The following is a 21719-nucleotide window of genomic DNA, read 5'->3' on the forward strand; positions in this document are numbered from 1 at the left end:
TTTACTGTCTACCTCCATTGCTTTTGGATGTAAAAACAAAATATTATAACAAATTTTAGAAATTAAATGAGAATTTCACTCGAACTTCCAATATTTGCTTGATTTCTCTCACATAAATGACATTGATTGACAAACCAAAACAAGAAAAACCAGCCTTCTTGCGCTGGTTAGTTTGGTGACAGTTATAACCGAATTTTTCAGGAACCGTGTTCCGTAATAAGAAAACATTCAGGAAACCGATAGAAACGGAACATAAAACCATAACCAAGGTAAGGAACGGAATACATCCTTAAAAAAACACAAAATAAAACATGAACACAGTTTACTAGTAAGTAGTTTAACGTTTAAAAGTGGAACGTTATTTCTTTTTTCATAATAGATTCAGGCTCTGCATTAGTGCCACCCCTCAGGCATTATACCAGCCCCTAAAGCTAATATATTCAAGCGTTTCATCCCTTAAACTGAAACTCTAAAGCTGGACGTATAAAGGGATTAGTTGTGACCGAGATGCGTGACACACTTGCTATAAAATAGTTTTCGGATTTCGTAGGGTGAGTTTTTTTACGATAGGGGAGGTAGCTTCTGTTTCTATACGCCTTGGTGGAGGGTTGTTGGTAATAACATTATGTATAATCAATAACAAGTATGCAATTATTGTTTTTATCAAAAACTATGTTGGATAATATCTGGAACTTCCTGCTTTGTCATGTCTTAATTGAGCCATATACCGGGAGGTTTTTAAAATGTTTTTTAGGTATTTTTACATAAATGAAGAAGGAAATTAAAGATAAAGGATTATACTATGTCGGTATAGTAACACATTTTTAGATAACTTCTTTATTTTTAAGATTTTGATGGTCAAACATCAACATAATATCCCTTATGTTTGGACTAAATTTTCTTGAAAATAAAGAAATAATTTAAAATTCCGATACAACCGACAAAGATTGAAGTTTTGTGATTACAGTGATATATATGTTGTGATATATATGTTTGTTGATATAGTGATATATATGTTTGTAGTTTTATGTGGTTTTGTAATAAAATGCCCGCTATTTTATGGCAAATGCTGAAGCTCTGCAAGCTTTAATCAAAGTACGTATAGTCAAGAGAAAGAACATCCTCTGGTCGACGAACCAATGAATCAGTTTTATAATTTGATATAATTTTGTCTAGGGACTTCTCAGAGTAACCATTGTAAAGCAAATCCGTTTTAATATTATTTAATTCAACATTTAGTAATGTTTGGTTACAGCATAATGGTGTTTGCTCGATGACATAAAGTTTCAACTTTTAACTATTCCTTTCTTAGCTGCTTCAGAAGAGTTTGACTGAAAACTTAAATATTGTCCCGTGTGTGACGGGTTTCTGATTTTTCATATAATATGACAGTATACAAATATCTTGTGTACGATGACATTCTCTCTCTCTCTCTGTGTCTTTATTCCTACAAGAGGAATGTAGTGGTTAGGTGATGTGTGAGGTTTGTCTCCATAATTCCCCGTCTTGTGCTTCATGTACAAGCATGTGCAGTGGCTTGTGGGTGATCTTTGATAGCTGGTCTATCCATCGCGAGGGCGAGCGGCCTCTTGTTCTTTTTCCTGGAACCTTGCCCTGTATAATGAGTTTTCCCATAGAGTCAGTATCTTTCCTCATAACGTGACCAAAATATTTAAGTATACGTGACTGTATAGAAGTTGAGAGGCGTTTTGTGATGTTCAGTTCTTGGATTATGGAATTATTGGTTCGCCGGGCAGTCCAGGGAATTCTGAGCATTCGTCGCCAACAGTACATCTCAGTTGCGTCAATTTTTTTCATTTCTGACCGTCCCATCGTCCAGGACTCGGAGCCATACATTAATATAGGAAATATTAGGCAGTAAACAAGCCTTTTTTTAAGTGTTTAGATATATTATGTTTTTGTCTCGCCATATCTTGGAGAGTTTTCGCACTGCCACTCTTGTCATTTGATCTTCTTCTTATTTCCCCTTCTAACGATCCTGTGTTGTTATAAGTTACCCAATATTTTGACTTACAACCTCAAAACGACCAATGATCACTACATCAGGTTTGTTGTTGTTTTGCCTGTCGATAATCATAATTTTTGTTTTGGAGGGATTAATTTCAAGTCCAAGTTTCTCGCTTTCGTCTTCAACCAATTTTAGAAGCTGCAGTAACTCTTCTTCGTTTCCCGCTATAGAATTACCGTATCGCCTGCAAATCTGAGGTTAGTGATTTTGTGACTATTAATAATTAATTGACCATCAGATTGGACCGATTGTGCCCTAATAACCATCCAGAAAAAAGGATCTCCAGCCAAATGCGATAACTTTCGTATCATTGCGCTAATTTCACATGCCAGTAAGATTCTTTTTCATATCATTAACGAAAGGCTAAAACCGTATATTCAACCCCAAATCCCTCCAGAGCAAGCAGGAATCACAAGAGGTCGAGAAACAAGTGAACAAATTTTGAATATCCGTCAGATTATCGAAAAGGCCCTGAATTTAATAATCCGCTCTATATTTCTTTCATAGACTATCGAAAAGATTTTGACAAAGTCAAATGGTCAAAACTATGGATGGTTCTTAAAGAAATGGGCGTGCCTCTTCATTTGATTTCATTGATCCAGAATCTCTATATAGATACCAAAAGTAGAATTACCATCAATGGCATCTTCGGAAGACTTCCAGCCTACCTGTGGTGTTGTATATGTATATACATATACTGAATATATCATGAGAAAGGCACTGGAACATTGGCAAGGGGGGACGACAATTAATGGTCACGATGACATTATCGGATGAAATTAGGTAATTACACCTACAGATAAAAATTTCTCTATATTCAGGTCAAAATGAGTCGATGACAAATACTGACAAATATTAAATAATTTTTCGTGGAAAAACCGAAGAAACTAAATAAAAAAGCAAGTCTGTCTGTGACTTTCCGCAAACTTGGAACTTCTTTCTTTCTCGGAACTTGGCAAAAGAAATAATCTAGTAAGCAATAAGCTCGAAGCGTAGCAGCACTATTACGACCAATAAAATTTAACGTTCCGGATATAATCCGGGAAGTTTAAAGTTGGCGAGGCGTGGACGGAACTGACAGAAACGTCCATAAAATCGAATTGAAAATGGGTTTCGGTGTTAGCGACGTTATCCTTCGCTTTGCATAATATATTTTTCGAACGGTTTTTCAAGTGCGGGATCTCGTAATAATTTCGGACTCTTAAATGTATTTACACAGATTAGGTATCCTATAAGTATACAGATAAAAATCTTGTCCCTAATTTGTGGTACCAAAATTGTTTTTTATGACAATGAGCAAACGAGTAAATTTTCTTGTGCGCAAAAATAAAGTCCGGTTTAAACAGCGTAAAAGGCCGATTCTCACATAAGCGGAATCGAGCGAGGCAGAGCGGTGCGAGGCGTAGCTTCATTTCGGATCGGCGATTCACACCTAAACGGCATTTGGCAGCAGCAGAACCGAAACAGTAGAGTTTCGTTTGTATTTGAGTGAATACGTAGGTGGACGACAATAACTTCGCACACATTAGATGATTCAACATCCTCATTATCAGATTTTTTGTGTGACGCTTCAATATGTCACGAACATGAACCGAGAAAAAGCAAAAAAAGCTGTTATCTATAAAACTGATTATATTAGCAGTTCCTAACGATAAAACATATTTTATTATATCATCTTCTTTTTCATATACAAACATAAATTCAGCACGGGGAAATATTTACTCGAAGACTGGAAAACCGTCCCCCACGGCTACACACGTCTTCCGCATCTCCTTTTCTCCACTTTTACGACGCGTTAACTCCCTTCCAAAACGATTTCTTAACGCCACCCTCCCCTATAACGTCGCGCGTTGCTCCCGCGGCCCCTATCACTCGATGAAACAGCGCGGCGCTAGGGTAGTAGGGGGTGGTGGAGTAAAATACGTTCTAACAGGAAAATAAGATGAATAGGAAGAATATTCTTTGTGTGGAGCATGTATCTATTCTATTTTAAGTAGACACGTTGGTTTTGGGCTTTTTTTACAATATATCTTACGTTTAAATTATTTAATTTACAATTCAGAAAAAATCGATATGGTGACGGGCAGAGATTCATTCTGCACTGCTGTCGATAAGTCAGTTCATAGTTATAAAAGTCCGTCTTCGCTATTTATAGATGAATCAGCGTTATGGGATAATGAAGGCTGGATATATAACTGAATAAGTAATTGTTAGTTAAAGTCAACGCCACAATGTCACCCACAGAGATAAATATTTCCGGAGAAGTTATTAACATCGACATACCGCAAACGAAAAAGGGAGTGGCAGCACTGAAAAATAACAGAGCCCCGGGACCGGAGAATATTCCAGGTGAATTGTTAAAATGTGGAACAGAAAAACTATTTAAAGCCTTAACCTGGTGTATAAATAGATTCTTGAACGGCGCCCCAATACCAAAAGAGTGGAAAATCGCCTATATATCCTCAATCCACAAAAAGGGAAATAAACAAGTGTGCTCCAACTATAGAGGTATATCAGTAACAGGTACCCTAAGTCGATTATACGGACGGATCCTTAGAGATTTAATAGAACAGGAATACCAACAACAAGAAGAGGAGGAACAATCTGGTTTTCGGACTGGGAGAACCTGTACCGATAATATTTTCTGTCTGAAACAACTAATAGAGAAAAAAAGTAGTATTGATCAGGAGACACACCTCATGTTTATTGACCTTCACAAAGCATATGATACCGTTCCAGTTAACAGACTATTCAAGGTACTACAGGACACCAACATTAACTACACCTTAATTAGAGCTCTGTAAAACTTGTACGAAGAATCGACATCATAAATTAAAATAGGCAACACATTATCTGGAAGATTCTTTGTCAATAAAGGTCTACGACAAGGATGCTGTGTTTCTCCCACATTATTTAAAATATATGTAGCAAAGGCCTTGAAACAATGGAAGAGAAAATGTAATGGAATGGGCATTAATCTGGGAGATACCTGTCTATATACCCTGCAGTTCGCAGATGATCAAGTTCTTATGGCCAACGATAAAGATAATTTGGAGTACGTGACAAGGAAACTACAAGAGGAATATCAACGATGGGGTTTGGAAATAAATACAGGAAAAACTAAATATCTACCTATTGGTGCAGAACTATCTAGCGTGCATCTAGAAAATGAAGAGATAGAAGCCTGCAATGACTACACCTATCTAGGAGTGATATTTGATACAACAGCTAAAGATGACAAAGAAATTAAAAAACGAATATCACAAGCTAGAAAAAAATGGTTAATCCCGTGTATACTTTTCCATATTTCTATCTGTAGATGTTAGTAGTGTATGGCAATCGCTTTTTTGATTTTAAAGAACACAAAAAAACATAACATACGTAAAAATTAACTGTTTTTACCTTATAAGTAATTGATATCAGGTAGTAATTATTAATTTAAAAGTTTAAAACTTGATATAATGTCATTTTAACAGAACGTTGACGGTTTTTGTAGACGTATCTGTTTAAAAAAAAGACTAAAGTGTTCTTGAATAGTTGCATTTAAATATTTTAAATAGTTTTTCTCTTTATTCTTTGTATTTTTTTGCTTCTGACGACGGAAAGAGATAAACTTTCCCAAACGTTAAGCATATTTTTGTTTGTTAGGCAAATTTGTTTATCAGTAAACCTAACTGCTGACAATTAGTCTCCGTTGGATTAACGCAGCAATTTTTTATTTTTTTATGTTGAGTACAAAACTCCGCCGGAATCAAAGTGTCTAGTCAAGCAATGCTCCAACATCTCCTCTTCCGGAATTCAATTTGCATCGATAAAGGTCTCTAGAGGATCGCGAAAGAAGCCGGAGAGAGTAGAAAGAAGTGAAAAAAAAATAGACGACGAGGGTAAGAAATTGGGGAGAAATAGGGGAAGCAAGCAGAAGAATGAGTCGGAGAGGAAATTAGATGGGGGTTCGGGGTGGTCGGAGTCGGTTGAGTGCTCGCGAAAATAACTGGGACGCTGTGGAGAAAGAATCGGATTTGGGGAGATATTGAGTGGAAAAGGGGGGAAGGCGGACAAACGGGGGAGAGTTTGGGGGATGGGGAGCACCGTAATAAAGCCTATTTGTTACGAACGTCGAGAGTTCAGGAAAATGTATGTTGTCTTTGTATTAAACAGGAAAAGCTTTATAGATTTATTTTAAAGATATTCTGAAGATTGATTGTTTTTTTTAAATAAGACTAAGTAAATTTAATAATAATTCTAATGTAACAGTAATATTGTAAATTGCTACTATATAATTTAGTATGTGATTATAGTTAAGTTTTTATTAGAACTACAAGATTGAATATACAGGGTGGTCCGAACTGTATTCCGGAAACTTCGGCAGCATATTCTGCAGATAAAAATAAGTAAAAAAGTTCGTATAAACGTATGTCCTAAAATGTTTAGTTTCGCAAATGCAGGGTGTAGAAATTTCATTTTTACTTCGTTTTTTTTTCCAAATAATTTCTGAAGTATCGTCAATATTTGGATGAAAATTGGTGTCTGCGAGTTTTTTGACGTGAGAAATTTTATTTTGATGTCAATATGACTCATACTTGTAGAGGACCTCACCTACATATATTTTAACTGATTTGAAGAGTAATAACTTTTCGTACGTACCTGTATAAAACTACTGAGTAAAAAAATATACATTTACAACATTTTCAACGAAAAAAAGGTCTCATGGTAAAAATCGTTACGAGTAATGGTTCTCGAGATATTTGGAACCGAAATTATCAATACCTGTCATCATTGACATAAATTAAACATGTTGACTAAATAGTTATTAGAGTAAAATCATAAATATGAAATGTTTTTGTGCCAAAAGTTCAACAGGAATTGTTTTATCGTCATTTTTTTGAATAAAAATTTACTATTAATTTAAAAAAAAATAAAAAATTTCCTCTATCATTCAATCAAAAAACTATCTACTCAACATATTTATTTTTTGTCAATAAAGACAAATATTGACTATTTTGATTCTAAATATCTTGAGAACGGTTGTTTGTAGCTTGTTGCTATATACTTTTACTGAGTGGTTTTATACAGGTACGGACGAAAAGTTATTACTCTTCAAAAGAGTTAATTCATTTCATTAAGAAATAAATGTCAAAGAACTCCCAGACACCAATTTTAATCCAAATATTGACGTTAATATTGACGAAATTATTTGAAAAAAATCAAAATAAAAATGAAACTTCTACACCCCCTATCGCCGAAACTAAGCATTTTAGGACAATCATTTATACGAACTTTTTTACTTATTTTTATCTGCCGAATATGCTGCCAAAATTTCCGTAATACAGTTCGAAGCACCCTGTATAACAATTATATTGTTTCAAAGCTTATTTCTGATATTACCTCCATATCTACCCTATTAATTCTACTATTTCGAATAAGCATTCTCCAATTCCCCAACGTGATATCCTTCCATCCCCAAACACCCTCCTACTTTATGCGACGCCCGCATCGTCACAAACAACCACCGGAGACGAGACACGTACACTCCCCCACCCCCTACTCCACCTAACGCTTTCCGTATTACATTACTCCGTCCGTCCAGATGCCACCGAGTCCCCTAAGACCGCGCGCTCGTTGCACCGCGTCTCCCCTATTCCTTAATTGGGACGCTCCCTACGTGGTCTGCCTACGTAACGTAGGGGTCGAGTGAGTAATTTTATCCTGCCACCCTTACTTCTCCCGTCTTACTTGACTATTCATTACCGATCCGGCAGTGTGAGAAGGGGATGCTTTAGGGGTAGGGGACGTGGAGGTTGAAATGAAGTCCCCGAACGTATTTCGAATGCTATTAAGGGTGGAATGAAACGGGGCGATAATAAAATTGGACCTAGAGTGGGGGATGGGGCTTGTGAATTTTGATTTGGGGTAATAGTGGAATTGGATTGTGTTTAGGGGAATTATTTAAGCGAGTTTGTGTGGGATGCTGATGGGTTGCGCTTTATTATTGGGGATGTTTATATTTAATTTTTAATCGATTTAGGTCGAACAAATAAAACGCACAGCGCGCGCACGAACAAACGGTTCGCGCGAACATCACTGGTCTATAAAAAATTCTTGAAGCACCATACTTTCTAATTCTTATGTAAAATTACGTTATGGTTAGCTTATGGTTATCTAAGTCCAAATGAGGAGCAGACTCTCTAGATGCATTTTGTCCGTTTTTTTCGAATTTTGGTAAACAAAGAAAAACTGTCACGCTTTTTGCAAGAAACATACCGAGAAACTAGTATACTAAAAAATTGGTCAAGCGCGAGTCAGACTCGCGCACGAAGGGTTTCCGTACCATTCATTATTTATACAACATTATACATTTCCGATTTAGCTGATATTTTAAATGCGCGTCTAAGTAATTTAAAAAAAAATGAAGAAACACATTACTAAAAATTGTGTTAATAAATATGTAAAAAGTAAAAATAAATATGTAAAAATATGTAGAAATTAAAAAAAAAACGATTAAAAAAAAGTCGGCTTGACTAGGATTCGAACCTGTCTTACTACGGCTCCGACCTCATAGCAGCGTAAAGTCCTAACGCTTCAACCACGCGGCTACCGAGGACTTGAAAGATTCTATGTAAAATTCTTATTTAATCGCCTTGACTAGGATTCGAACTTGCCTTACTACGGCTCCAACGTCATAGCAGCGTAAAGTCCTAACGCTTCAACCACGCGGCTACCGAGGACTTGAAAGATTCTATGTAAAATTCTTACTTAATCGCCTTGACTAGGATTCGAATTTGCCTTACTACGGCTCCAACGTCATAGCAGCGTAAAGTCCTAACGCTTCAACCACGCGGCTACCGAGGACTTGAAAGATTCTATGTAAAATTCTTACTTAATCGCCTTGACTAGGATTTGAACTTCCCTTACTACGGCTCCCACGTCATAGCAGCGTAAAGTCCTAACACTTCAACCACGCGGCTACCGAGGACTTGAAAGATTCTATGTAAAATTCTTACTTAATCGCCTTGACTAGGATTTGAACTTCCCTTACTACGGCTCCCACGTCATAGCAGCGTAAAGTCCTAACGCTTTAACCACGCGGCCACCAAGGACTTGAAAGATTCTATGTAAAATTCTTACTTAAAAGATAATGTTTAGTGAAAGTACTTTTTTTATTTATAAACATTTATTTAATTCTGTTTTTAGTATTTGTTCTTATAGAAGCAACATAGATACATTATCTGTGAAAATTTCAACTGTCTAGCTATAACGGTTCATAAGATAGACCTTTGTGACAGACGGACGAACTGACGGACAGTGAAGTCTTAGTAAAAGGGTAAACGGAACCCTAAAAATACCTTTTTACATTTTTAAAGGTAAAGTATAAGGATAACTTTAAGTATAGAGTATATTCTTTTAATTTATATTTTTTAAAGCTACCTTTCTTTTGAAGCCTACTTGATAACACAGCTCCAAGAGGAAATAAGTTTGTAGACGTTCTCAAACATCACCCTTAAACGGCCTCATTCCCTCCGGTCCTTCCCAGACACACCCACACACACGCACAAGAGCCGTAGGGCATCGCAGCAGCAGCCCCCACGGCCTACTACGAAGGGCGTGTTAATTGCCTGTGGTACATACAAGACACCCTCCCTTGTTTGCATATGTAAGTGTGTGTTTGCCCGAACCCCTTTTACCGAGAGGGTGAAGGCAAGAAGGGTGAGGAAGCGTCCCTCGGTAGGCCGCTAAATGCCGGCCGTGATTTCAATTTTACGATATATGCATAGAGGGGATGATGGGTTTGTTCAGTAGGGGTGGCTTTTTAATTTTCGATCCTTTCCAGCACCTCTGATGTTTCTCGGTGTTTATTTTTTTGGTCGGATTTTTTTTAATTCGACGATGGGGTGGTGTTTGTTGAGCGTAAAAGGGTAGATGTGATGACGAGCAGGCTTTTAAAGAGATGAGTTTTAGAGAGAACGAAAAAAATCGTCGTAGTTTGGGGATTTTTTTTTTAGGTTTTTATGGTTTAAAGGGAATTTTTGCTGAATTATTGTACAGGGTGTCTCATTTTCGTGTGTTTATGGGTTTCTCACTTATGAGTAGAGATGAGTGTAGAATGCAATCAAAAAAGTTTTAAAAATTTCAAAGATTGCTGAGTTTTTTGGAAATAACGGATTTTTTTGAAAATCAATTTTATTTTTTCCTTTCGTTACTTTTTAGAAAATCAAAAAACTAATTGCACATTCTCGTAGCCACTTTATTAGGGTTATCTGATAGTATTTTTAGATTTCCAAATTAGCTGATAATTTTTGAGATACAGAGGCCAACTTAATTTTTTTAAATACGGATCTGCATTTTTTATTTCAGATTTTGAATTTTTATTTTCTTTAAAGTAACTACAGGAAAAAATAAAATTGATTTTCAAAAAAATCCGTTTTTTCCAAAAAACTCAGCAATCCTTGAAATTTTTAAAACTTTATTCCTGGCATCTTGGTGACCATTCCAAGGCGCAACTTTGCCCCGATTTAACTATCTTCGTATCTGTTACGGTTTCCGAGATACTAATGCGCGTACCCCGAATTTGTAGCACCCTGTATAAGCATTGATTGAAGATGCGCAATCTTATGGTACGATTTCGTGTCACAAAACCTATCCGGAATTTAGTATAGCTCTGCGCCGCTGCGCGCTAATAATAATTTACAGCGCAGCGGATAAAGAATACTGTACTGTAGTTCTAGTCGACATAGTACCGTATTATCTGACAAACGAATCTAAAACAGCGGAAGGAATTCGGGAAAAAAAGTCGACGTTGTCACGTTTAATTATAGAAAAGCAAAGTTCCTCAATATTACCTATAAATTGAATATATTTTAGTTCATTTCAGCATACATAATTATATATATGCTAATATGTTGACGTAGTTCTTATTGTAATAATGTATATTTATCTAATTAACTGATTTCGTTCATTCTGCCTATTATAAAAGGTAAAGTATTTCCTTAAGATAACATCCGCTTAAGGTAAGCTGGCAACGCTGACAAAATTCATCATGGCATCCCGGATTCAACAAGTCTGATTGGTCGAGATTCTCGCACGTCTTGTCGCCATTACCCCCGACTTTATACCCCTCTCTAGGAATAGTAGAAACAGTCACTACTATTGAAAAATCCAGTGGCGGTGTTATTGTATTGTGTTTTATATCTTTAACTTGATTTGTGTTTATTGTAATTAGTACACGCGTTTTAACAAATATTACTATATTTGGCAAATGACTAAACAAAATCTAGGTACATTTAAAGTAAAATAATATTATAAACTTTACTGGAAATATTATAAAAATTCCTGATATATTTTTATGAAACACCGCACGCTCGTGGATATTTTATGAATGAAATCGGTCATGATTTTAGAAAATTGCCATCCCCTTGCCGTTGCCCCGTTGTTTCGGATCCGGTTGTTAGACTGTACTTTCAGTCGACAGAGTGGCTGGTTGCCGGAGACAGTGTTGTCAGACTACGGATTAATCCGTAGATTTACGGATTTTGGGTACAGTACGTTAATAAAACGGATTTTCTATCATTAAACAATTTAATATAATATTATATGATTAAAGAAAGAACGGGGTCAAAGTGGGCTTGGAAATAAAGATGGCTGTTATCATATTGTGTAAAATATTATGGTAAATGTCAATATAGTCGTCATTTACAAGCCAACTAAACGACTTTTTTCGATCATACAAAATATTCAGTACCTATAAAAGAATTAATTCAGTTGTTTATTCTAGTTTAACACAAATAACATTTATTAGTCAATATATAAACGCGAATTTTTCATCCAAAGATATTTCCGTCAAACTTATAAGCAGATATTACACTATTTTAATATTGTAACACTGTCGCTTTCAGTTCCACACCGTCTTCGACATGCCTTCGCTAGCCAAATTAGAGAAAATGAGTGTTTGATGCGTTGGCCGCAGAACGAGTAGAGGCTCAACCGTACAGCACTTAAGACGTAAGGGGAAATAAAATCAGGCTTGTCACGAATTTGCCCATGAGGTTCGTATCTTCCCAATTCTTTCAATCAACGATATAAGTCTGTTGTGTCTCCTTTCTGTGTCTGCACCCACTCTCAGCAGATCATTGCTAGCTTGATTGAACCCATGATTTCAACTAAAATGGGACACCCTGTACATACCTTAATAAAGGTATTAAAAAAAACGAAAATAAAACTTATTATTTTCCATACTTTTTGTAAAGAAAACATCTTCCAATTTTCCGAACTTCCTGAAGATGGTTTTTTAATATTATTAAATAATTCCTAAGAGAGATATATCCAAATATTATGAACGTACGTACCTTAATAAACGTACATATAAAACCACCCGAAAATAAATCTTTGTTTTCCATATTTTTTCGTTGTGAAGGAAAAAAGGTAAATGTCAGAAATATAATCCGCAACACAAACATTCCGGTCACATATTCGAATTGAGGGGATGAAAAAACAAGAATAACAAGCAAACACAAACATGTTGGGAAAATGCTGGATAAACTTGAGCAAAATAGATTGGAACGGGGTTTTTATAAAAGAGAAAATGAGACTTACCTGTTTATGCATTTCAACGTTGAGCCCATAAGACATTTCGTAGTACTGAAACAAAAAGAATAATTACAATTAATACATAACCGATGTGTATTTGACTGTAGTTTTTACACAAATACTTGTAGTAGTAGTAGCACAGTTTAAGTGTTAAGCCACACACAACATTCCAAACACACGTGCTTTGATTAAGGCTTTATTAAGGTTTGCAGAGCTTCAGCATTTACCATAAAATAGCGAGCAATTTGTTACAAAACCATATAAGTTATATATCACTATAATCACAAAACTTCAATCTTTGTCGGTATTGTAACGGAATTTTAAATTATTTCCGAGGGGTAAACCGCAGAGGGAAAAGTGTACACCGTAATTCCTTTTACTCAAATAATTCCTCAGAATTCCTCGTAATTCCTTCGGAATTCCTTGGAATTCCTGGTCTTCAGGGTCAAGGTCAATCATTCAAGGTCTTCCTTGGAATTCCTTGGTACGAACGTTCAATGTTTCTGATCTGGTCAGTGCATATTACGATTACGTTTTAGTTAATTTTAGATCAATAGATCATGAGTAAAATACTGGAATATGTCGGCATTCACATAAAATTATTTTTCTCGATTTGAATGATAGTATAGTTATACCGTATCTATAGAAAGGAGGCCTGAAACCAGCTGGTCGCCACGATCACCGGGCCCCATAAGACATGCATGGTATCATTGATGCGCATTTAAAGTTGCATTTCCCCATAGCAGTACCTGATTCCGAGGAAATGAATCATCCTTACACTTTCGAGTAATGCGGCCTATGAGGTTTTGAATGGCGAACAGTACGGCCAGGTCAGCTCATTGAAAATATTTTAGATATATCGACGGCACAATTAAAGAATATTCAACCCAGATAGCTCGATATTGGGAAATTTTTGAGCGAAAGAAAACGGATAGTAATGTTCGCAAAAATGCTTTTCAGTTCTATACTGTTTGCCACAGTATTCATGGTTTACTATCGTTCGTTAATTTTTATAAGTTGTTAATTCCTCTATTCCCTGTGAATCTCTCTGAATCTAGACTCCTTGAATTATTGAATTTCATGGAATAATTTAGTATTTCCTATGGGAATTCCTTGAATAGCCCCTTGAATTCCTTAGCCTCCTTCATAGTGTACACCATAATTCCTCTGCGGTTTACCCCTCGATTATTTCTTTATTTTCGAGAAAATTTAGTCCAAACATAAGGTATATTTTGTTGATGTTTGACCATCAAAATCTTAAAAATAAAGAAGTTATCTAAAAATGTGCTACAATACCGACATAGTATAATCCCGAGGGGTAAACCGCAGAGGAATTATGGTAATAATTATGAAGGAATTTACAGGAAATCTCCAAGGATTGAGGAATTCCAAGGAATTCATAGGAATTACTAGGAATTCCAATTATTTCCGTAAAAATTCCAATGAATTCCAAGGAATTCCTTAGAAATTTAGAGGAATTCCACAGGAATTAAGAGGAATTACAAGCAACTTTATAAAAAATTAACGAACATTAGTAAACCATGAATACTATAATAGGTAGTACTAAATTTAAAGAAAAACGTTTTGCAGACGATTTTTTACTATCCGTTTTTCATTTTCGCTTCCAAAATTTCCCAATATCAAATATCTGCAGGTTAGATATTCTTTTAATTTAATATTGTACCCTCGATTATATATCTAAAATATTTTCCAATAGTACGGCCGAACCACCCCCGAGAGATCTACTTATAACGTTCCCTGATTTCGCCATTTTAAAGAAATCCTCATAAGATTTTTTTATTCAGTACTCAGAAAGTGTAAAGTTGATTTTTTCATTTCCTCGGAATAATACCTAGGTATATACTATAGGGAAATTAATACAACTTTAGGTGCACTTCATCAGTGATACCATGCGTAATCTTATGGAATTTACTGGTGATCGTATTATGACGTGCAACTGAAGTTTTATTAATTTCCTTTCCTATAGATACGAGTATAACTAGGTACCTATCATTTTCAAAAATCCCGAGAAAATTAATTTTTTAATAAGTAAGTGCCGACATATTTTCAGTATTTTTACTCATGATCCCTATTAGTCCTAAAATTTAACTAAAAACAAATCTCGTAATAGTACTTTTTATTGTTAGATCTAGTACTTATAGAGACATTAGATTATAAAATCACCAGAATTCATAGCGGAACTGCGAAACCGAGGTGGCAACGCTGGTTCAGACTGAAAGAGTTACCGAGTTCGTACCAAGGAATTCCAAGGAAGACCTTGAATGATTGACCTTGACCTTGAAGACCAGGAATTCCAAGGAATTCCGAAGGAATTACGAGGAATTCTGAGGAATTATTTGAGTAAAAGGAATTACGGTGTACACTCTTCCCTCTGCGGTTTACCCCTCGTATAATCCTTTATCTTTAATTTCCTTCTTCATTTCTGTAAAAATACCTAACCATTTTTACACAAAACGTTAAATGCCGAACGCTTATTTTGCTACTTTTTCAGACTAGTGAAATGGACTCTTAACTAGATGATTGATAGTTAATTGATCATTCTATAACAATTATATAAAATGCTTTATTAAAATTCTTAGATTGATCGTAGCCCCGAACTTATTAGGAGATTACATAGTACGTAGATTGTTAAATTAACAACTTGCCAATTCTCTTTTGTTAAAACGCATAATTATAAATGATTCCAGCCATTTGATTAAACTTCGCCTATCAAATGACGCAGCATTAAATCAAAAGACTGATTGTAAATGATCAATAGCAATTTGAGTCTATTATATCTGTCGTGTTTAAATCTTATAGGATTTCTAATTTTCTATTGTAGAAGATGCATCGTCGGCGTCGGTTTGAACAATTATTTAACTTATAACAAATCGATATTATCGATAATATCGAGCAATTACAGCAAAACAGCATCGTACTTTTTTTTGCCTGCATTCCTTTTGCTGTTTCAGACTGGTTTGTTAGACTGAGAAGAATATCGTCAGACGATATCTAAGCGATGACAGAAGATACAATTAATTTACCCACAATACACATAAACTTTTGTTTATGTGTATTGTGAATTTACCTGTAAAATAAAATGGCAGACAACTCTCACTCTGTGGTATTCTCTCGATAGACAAACTTTTAGAGAAATAGATTCAAAATTTATTTTTCTTTCAGTCAGAATTTTGTCCGGATTTTATTCTTGGGATGCTCGCCAACATTCTATCAAAAAAGTCTCAAAATTTACAAGGATTGCTGAGTTTCTTGAAAATAAATTTTATTTTTTCCTGTCGTTATTTTTATTAATTTTTCACGTTAAAAAATGATTATTGAGTTAATTAAAATATTTTCTACTTTCTTATTTTATTTATATAGTATATATGACGGTTTTAATGATAAACACCGTTTATTGAAAAATCGAAAGTCAGATCATATCGTCCTATTGCTGCCAAAATTCACTAACTTACTTTTTATTACTTCCGAGAAAAACGCGTCTAAAGATGAATTGCAATGCATAAAAATGTTATAGTTACTAACTATTCGGTATTAAAATACAACATAAATAGCCAGAAATCGTAGTTAATGACTTTTTCAATCGATTCTCTGCTTCAAAATACAGTTAGTGATTGAATTTTCAGGGTTCGGAAAAATGTTAGTTAGTGACTTTTGGCAGCAATAGGACGATATGTCTTATATTTTCCAAAAAAAACACAATTTTCTTATTAAATATCGATTTTAGGTAGGTATAGGAGGTGCTTAAATTAAACACCTCCCTAATAAAAGAAGCAGCTGAATAAAAGAAAAAGGTTAAATAAAACCTTGGTCGATTATGATACAAAATACAGGGTGTTGTCTAATATTATTTAAAATATAATATTCAATTTTGACTCGTTCTGTATACCGGGCGAGACTCAAAAGTGGCTCACCCCTATAACTTCTTTATTTGTTCAAATAAAAAAAAACGAAATTTGGTACTTTAGCATATGACCTAAATTAGGATTGATTAACGCATTCAATTATTTTCGGCCACTTCCTGTTTCACCGGAAATTACTACAACTTTTGATTTTAAAATGGCATTCTCCGAATTATTTTACTTTATTCGATAGAAAATGACACTCTGAATAGAATGACACAGCATATGTCAACTTCTGACATTCTCGCTTAAAACAAAATTGTATTTTAAATTTCAATCTAGAGTGCCATGGCTACGTTAAGAACACTAATTTTTAATCAAGAAGCCTTGGAAAAATACATTTGATCGTTTAAGGTTTTTAGTGTTTTGTCCTGGTCGTTTAAAAAATGCCCAAATCGTGTTTTTAATCATATCTCAATTTTTTCAAATGGAACGAGGGTGGCTCATTAGTATATCTGGAAAAAGCATTTTTTACGAATAATTTGGTACCACACAATTGGTATTTCGAGTCAAATTGTCGTTACGAATCGCATGTTGCAATTTCAAATAAACCATATTCGAAAATGTCAAAAGTTGACATATGATATGTCATTCTATTCAGAGTGTCATTTACCATAGAATAAAGTAACAAAATACCGACGGTTTTATTTAAAAATCAAAAGTTGTAGGGATTTCCGGTGAAACAGGAAGTGACCAAAAACAATTGAATAAGTCAATCAATCCTAATATATAAAAAAATAAAAAGTTATAGAGGTGAGCTACATTTGAGACGCACCCGGTATAACAAACAAGAATGCAAATTAATGTAGACCGAATTTTGAAAAAGACACTAATATACAGTACGTCCTGTTAAAAAAATCGGTATAGTAGATTACATTATGGTATTTGTGGAATGGAAATTTAATGGTAAATCTGAGTTAAAAAATATCACTGAGTTAAAAAATATCTAGTTTTCCATTTGAAAATAAACAACTTTGTTTTTGTTTTTGGTCATTCTAGCTTCACAATTTCTTTGAGATAGACCACAACTCGGGGCTAATTTGCATTGTATCTCTATTACAGTATTTTTTATCGCGAAGCCCGTAAAGCGTTTAATTCATGTGCGCGATAAAGTGGAAGAAAGTACGGCATTAAAGGCCCCTTTGAAGCAAATTACTAATATTCTCGGTCGGCTGCCGTCGATGCTAATCTTCAAGGCGAGACCGGAGCGAACATACGCATAACGCAACGCCACATTACTCAATCCATTTGCCATCTAATTGGAAATCGAATCGTTTATTTATTATTTTCCATTAAAACAAGCCGCAGTCTCGCTCGTGGTTTAATAGCGTTCGCAATGTTTACATAATCGTTTCTAAAGCGATGCTACAATCTCAATATTCAGGGTGTCCCAATATTCCCTAAATTTATGGCTGTTAGCAGAAACAAAACATTCCAAATACCAGAATTTACTTAAAAGGAGAGGTCATCAAGCAGGTCACACAATTTAAATATTTGGGATGCATGGTTAACGAAACGTGGGATTCAGATCAAGTGATCAAATGCAGGATCGAACAAGCGAGATCTACTTTTCTGAATCTTCGAAGATTTCTCACAGATAAGAACTTGAACATCGGCAATAGATACAGAATGGTGAAGTGCTATGTCTGGTCCGTTTTGTTATATGGCGTGGAAGCATGGACACTGAAGGTAGCAACAATAAACCGAATTGAAGCCTGCGAAATGTGGACCCTACGACGAATGCTAAGAGTGCCCTGGGTCGACCGTGTGAGGAATGAAGACATTCTCAGAAGAGCTGGTCTAGAAGAACGTAGAATATAGAATGTTTAGGAGGGGAGTTAATCCCCTTTCTTGAGTTATAACGAGTTATAACAAAAGCCAGTATCTGAGACGGCTCCACAGAAGCCAGCTCTCCATCCTCGACATCAGACGTACCAAGGTTCATGGCACGAATGGTCGTCGTCTCGGCGCACTCAGTGATAAGGTGTTCTGGTGTTTCCCCATTTTCCCCACGCAATCTGCATTCGCCGTTGTTTCTCAGTTTCAGCCTACTGAAGTGTTCGTTGAGGAGACAGTGTCCTGTTAGAAACCCCGTGATAATCCGAAGATTGTGTTTTACTTAAATCAAGGAAAACCTTTGATTTTTCTCGGTCGTAAGTTCTGAGGAACTTTTTCGAGTGTCTTAGACCGTTGGAGGACACCCATTCCAAGTTACGGATGGAGTCTTCCAGATTCTTCAGTTCCGCTTTCAGTTGGTTCCCGTTTGGAAATCAGAACGGTTCAGGTTCAGTTAGTGGAGTGTTTGCTCCTTTTCTAGCTAGATAATTTGCTTTTTCATTGCCTTGTATCCCTTGATGAGCAGGCACCCAGAGTAGGAGGACTTTATTTTCTTTGCCTAATTTGTTGAGCTTTTCTAGGCATTCTTTGACCAACTTTGAAGATGATTGAATTGATGGTTACTGATTTGATCGCGTTAAGTGCTGCTTGACTATCGGATAGGATGGCAATTTCCTGTTTTCGATAGTTCCTATCTAAGATAAATTGTACGCATCTTTCGATAGCGTAAACTTCTGCCATACTGCGTAACTGCCTGGATACTGGGGTAGGTGCCTGTTGGTTCGGAGTATTTAGTTTTCGGCCCAAGAATTTTCTTTTTGAGGGTGTTCCAAGCTACTGACCTGAAAATTCTCTCAGTACAGTGGTGTTAGGTCTAGAATGACCTCCATTGCTGCTGTTGGATATGTTCTCATGGCACCTGTGATGCAAATACACGCCAGTCTCTGTACTTTGTTTGCCTTGCTGTACGTTGCTCTAGTTTTGTATACCAAGCAACTGCTCCATAAGTAATCATGGGTCTTACTATCATGGTATACATCCAGCGTAAAATGTTAGGGGCGCAGTCCCACCTATTTCCCGCCAGTCTTCTGCATATCATGAGAGTCTTTGTGGCTTTGCTGGTAATGTTCTTAATATGCCTGTTCCAGAGAAGTTTACCAGTCTTCTGCATATCATGAGAGTCTTTGTGGCTTTGCTGGTAATGTTCTTAATATGCCTGTTCCAGTCCTTCACTTCCTGTGATGACAGTATTTCCTTTCCATCTAGATGGATTCTTTTCAAGTTTTTCAAACTTCTGGTGAATGTCACTACTGCGGTTTTATCTGAAAGACCGTGAACTCTTCGAAATCATCTAGAAGAGGAAAATAGCCTATTTAGGACACATACTACGTGGAGAGCGCTATCACTTTCAGCATCTGATTCTCCAGGGTAAAATAGAGGGGGGCAAAAGGGGAATAGGCCGAAGGAAGCTATCCTGGCTGAGAAATATTCGTCATTGGACAGGCATACAGGACTTCCAAGCAGTCCAAGTCGCTGCTATTAATAGAACCATCTGATGAGGAAGAAAAAGATGAACAACTACGCAGGAATCTGCACGACTCTTTTTCGGACTAGTGAAATGGACTCTTAAGATTTTAATTAAAATTCTGTATCTTTCCATATTTACCACGTTTGTCATTAAACCACCTGTCATATTTCCCTGTTATATTGTATATGTCGTTCCTATAATTTATGGAAAACCCTTTTAATTGATTAATTAAAAGCCTGGCGAGATCTCCATCGAGCGAAGGAGGAAGGAAATGCATCATCGCCATCGATAATTTTGCCTAGTAATTAAATCTACACCTCGGCGACGAGAATTCCTTACTCTCGGTCTCTCCTCCTTTCTCCGCTTTTTTTAATATATCCGCGCCCACGGATTCTAAACGCTATTAATTCCGCTCGTTAAATGCTATAATTAAGTACTCAGAGTGACAAAAAGCCCCACAGCCACAATATTTTCCATCATTAATTGATTAATATAGTCCCAACGTCTATTGCGTCATAAAAAAACACGATTTCCTTTGCAGTCGTGTTATTGATGCAATCATAATGTGAGTGTATATCTATCTGATTAATACATTAATTAATACATTAATCAGATAGATACACTCGTACACTCACCGGCACGAAAAACGGGCACGACTCTCAGCCGACTCTCAGCGATCAGAGCGGCGTCAGCATACCGGACGGTATCACAGGATGCAGTGAGTGTAGTGGCATCATGCCTACCTATCGACATCTTGGCGGGAGAACGCCAGCGACAACACCGTAAGAAGAAAGCCGAGCAGCGACAGGTATTCTGCGAAGAAGAGAGGCCTGAAAGTCATCGTCTCTGGCAAGTGAGATGGGACAGCTCGACGAAAGGTCGGTGGACACATCGACTAATCCCGGATGTCACCAAATGGATCACCCGTGTGCACGGGGAGGTTGGATTCTACATCACCCAACTCTTGACTGGGCATGGATGCTTTCGAGCATACTTGCACAGATACAAGAGACTCCCTAACTGTCACCATTGCCGCGTGGTGACCGAAGATGCGGAGCACGTGTTCTTCCGATGCCCTCTATACGAGGAGATAAGGACGGAACTCGAGAGAAATCTAGGCTTGTCCATCAGCCCAGAAAATATAGTGGACTGCATGCTGAAGAGTCAATCGGCATGGAACAAGGTCGCGGAGTATGCTGAGACCATAGTCAAGGATCTTCGCACCACCTACGAAGAATAGACAGCAGTAACACTAAATAAGAACGCCCCGGCGAAGTAGTATTTACAAAGAGTGCCGCCGGGGAAAGAACGTTCCTGGAGAGAGGACAGAGGTGTAGGTTAGGTTTTAGTGAGGTAAAAATCCCACATAACTCGTCTGGCACATAGGAGGTTTTACCAGGCGAGTACCTGTTGCAGGTTTCCCCCTTCACCTCTTAAATCAAAAAAAAAAAAACGAAAAACGGTCACCTTAAAATTTTGATGTATTTTAAGGTTTAATATATTTTGTATTAGTGGGCCGATTTTGATGATATTTTAAGCAGTTTGTAGCTAAATTATTTGATTTTTTAGTATCTCTTTCTAAATTAAAAATGAAAGTTTCCATCTGTCAGTGGACCTCGTATATATTTCCAATACGAGGGAAAACAAAATGTTTATATTTTGGTGAAAGTTTGAAACACCCTGCGGAATATGTTAACAAAGCAAGCATTTTAAAAATAATTATATCATCTAGGTACGTCTTTTCTGGATAGTTTGTTTTTCGATTCATCGCAATAGCTTTATTTATATTGGAGATATTCACTTTTGAATAAGACAGTAGCGATCA

At 36.3% G+C, this 21719-nt stretch overlaps 1 protein-coding gene across 2 annotated transcripts in view; it reads right to left on the reverse strand.

Annotated features, from left to right (window-relative positions):
- Positions 1-21719, reverse strand: part of LOC115886066 (transducin-like enhancer protein 4) — a 352927-nt gene that overhangs the window by 234897 nt on the left and 96311 nt on the right. For both annotated transcript variants that reach the window (XM_030905097.1, XM_030905096.1), the window contains exon 4: positions 12617-12661. In XM_030905097.1, coding sequence (XP_030760957.1) covers positions 12617-12661 — 45 coding nt within the window. The remainder of the gene's footprint in view (positions 1-12616; positions 12662-21719) is intronic.

This window comes from Sitophilus oryzae, unplaced genomic scaffold, assembly GCF_002938485.1.
Source record: "Sitophilus oryzae breed Bouriz unplaced genomic scaffold, Soryzae_2.0 scaffold_466_pilon_pilon, whole genome shotgun sequence".
Lineage (NCBI taxonomy): Eukaryota > Metazoa > Arthropoda > Insecta > Coleoptera > Curculionidae > Sitophilus > Sitophilus oryzae.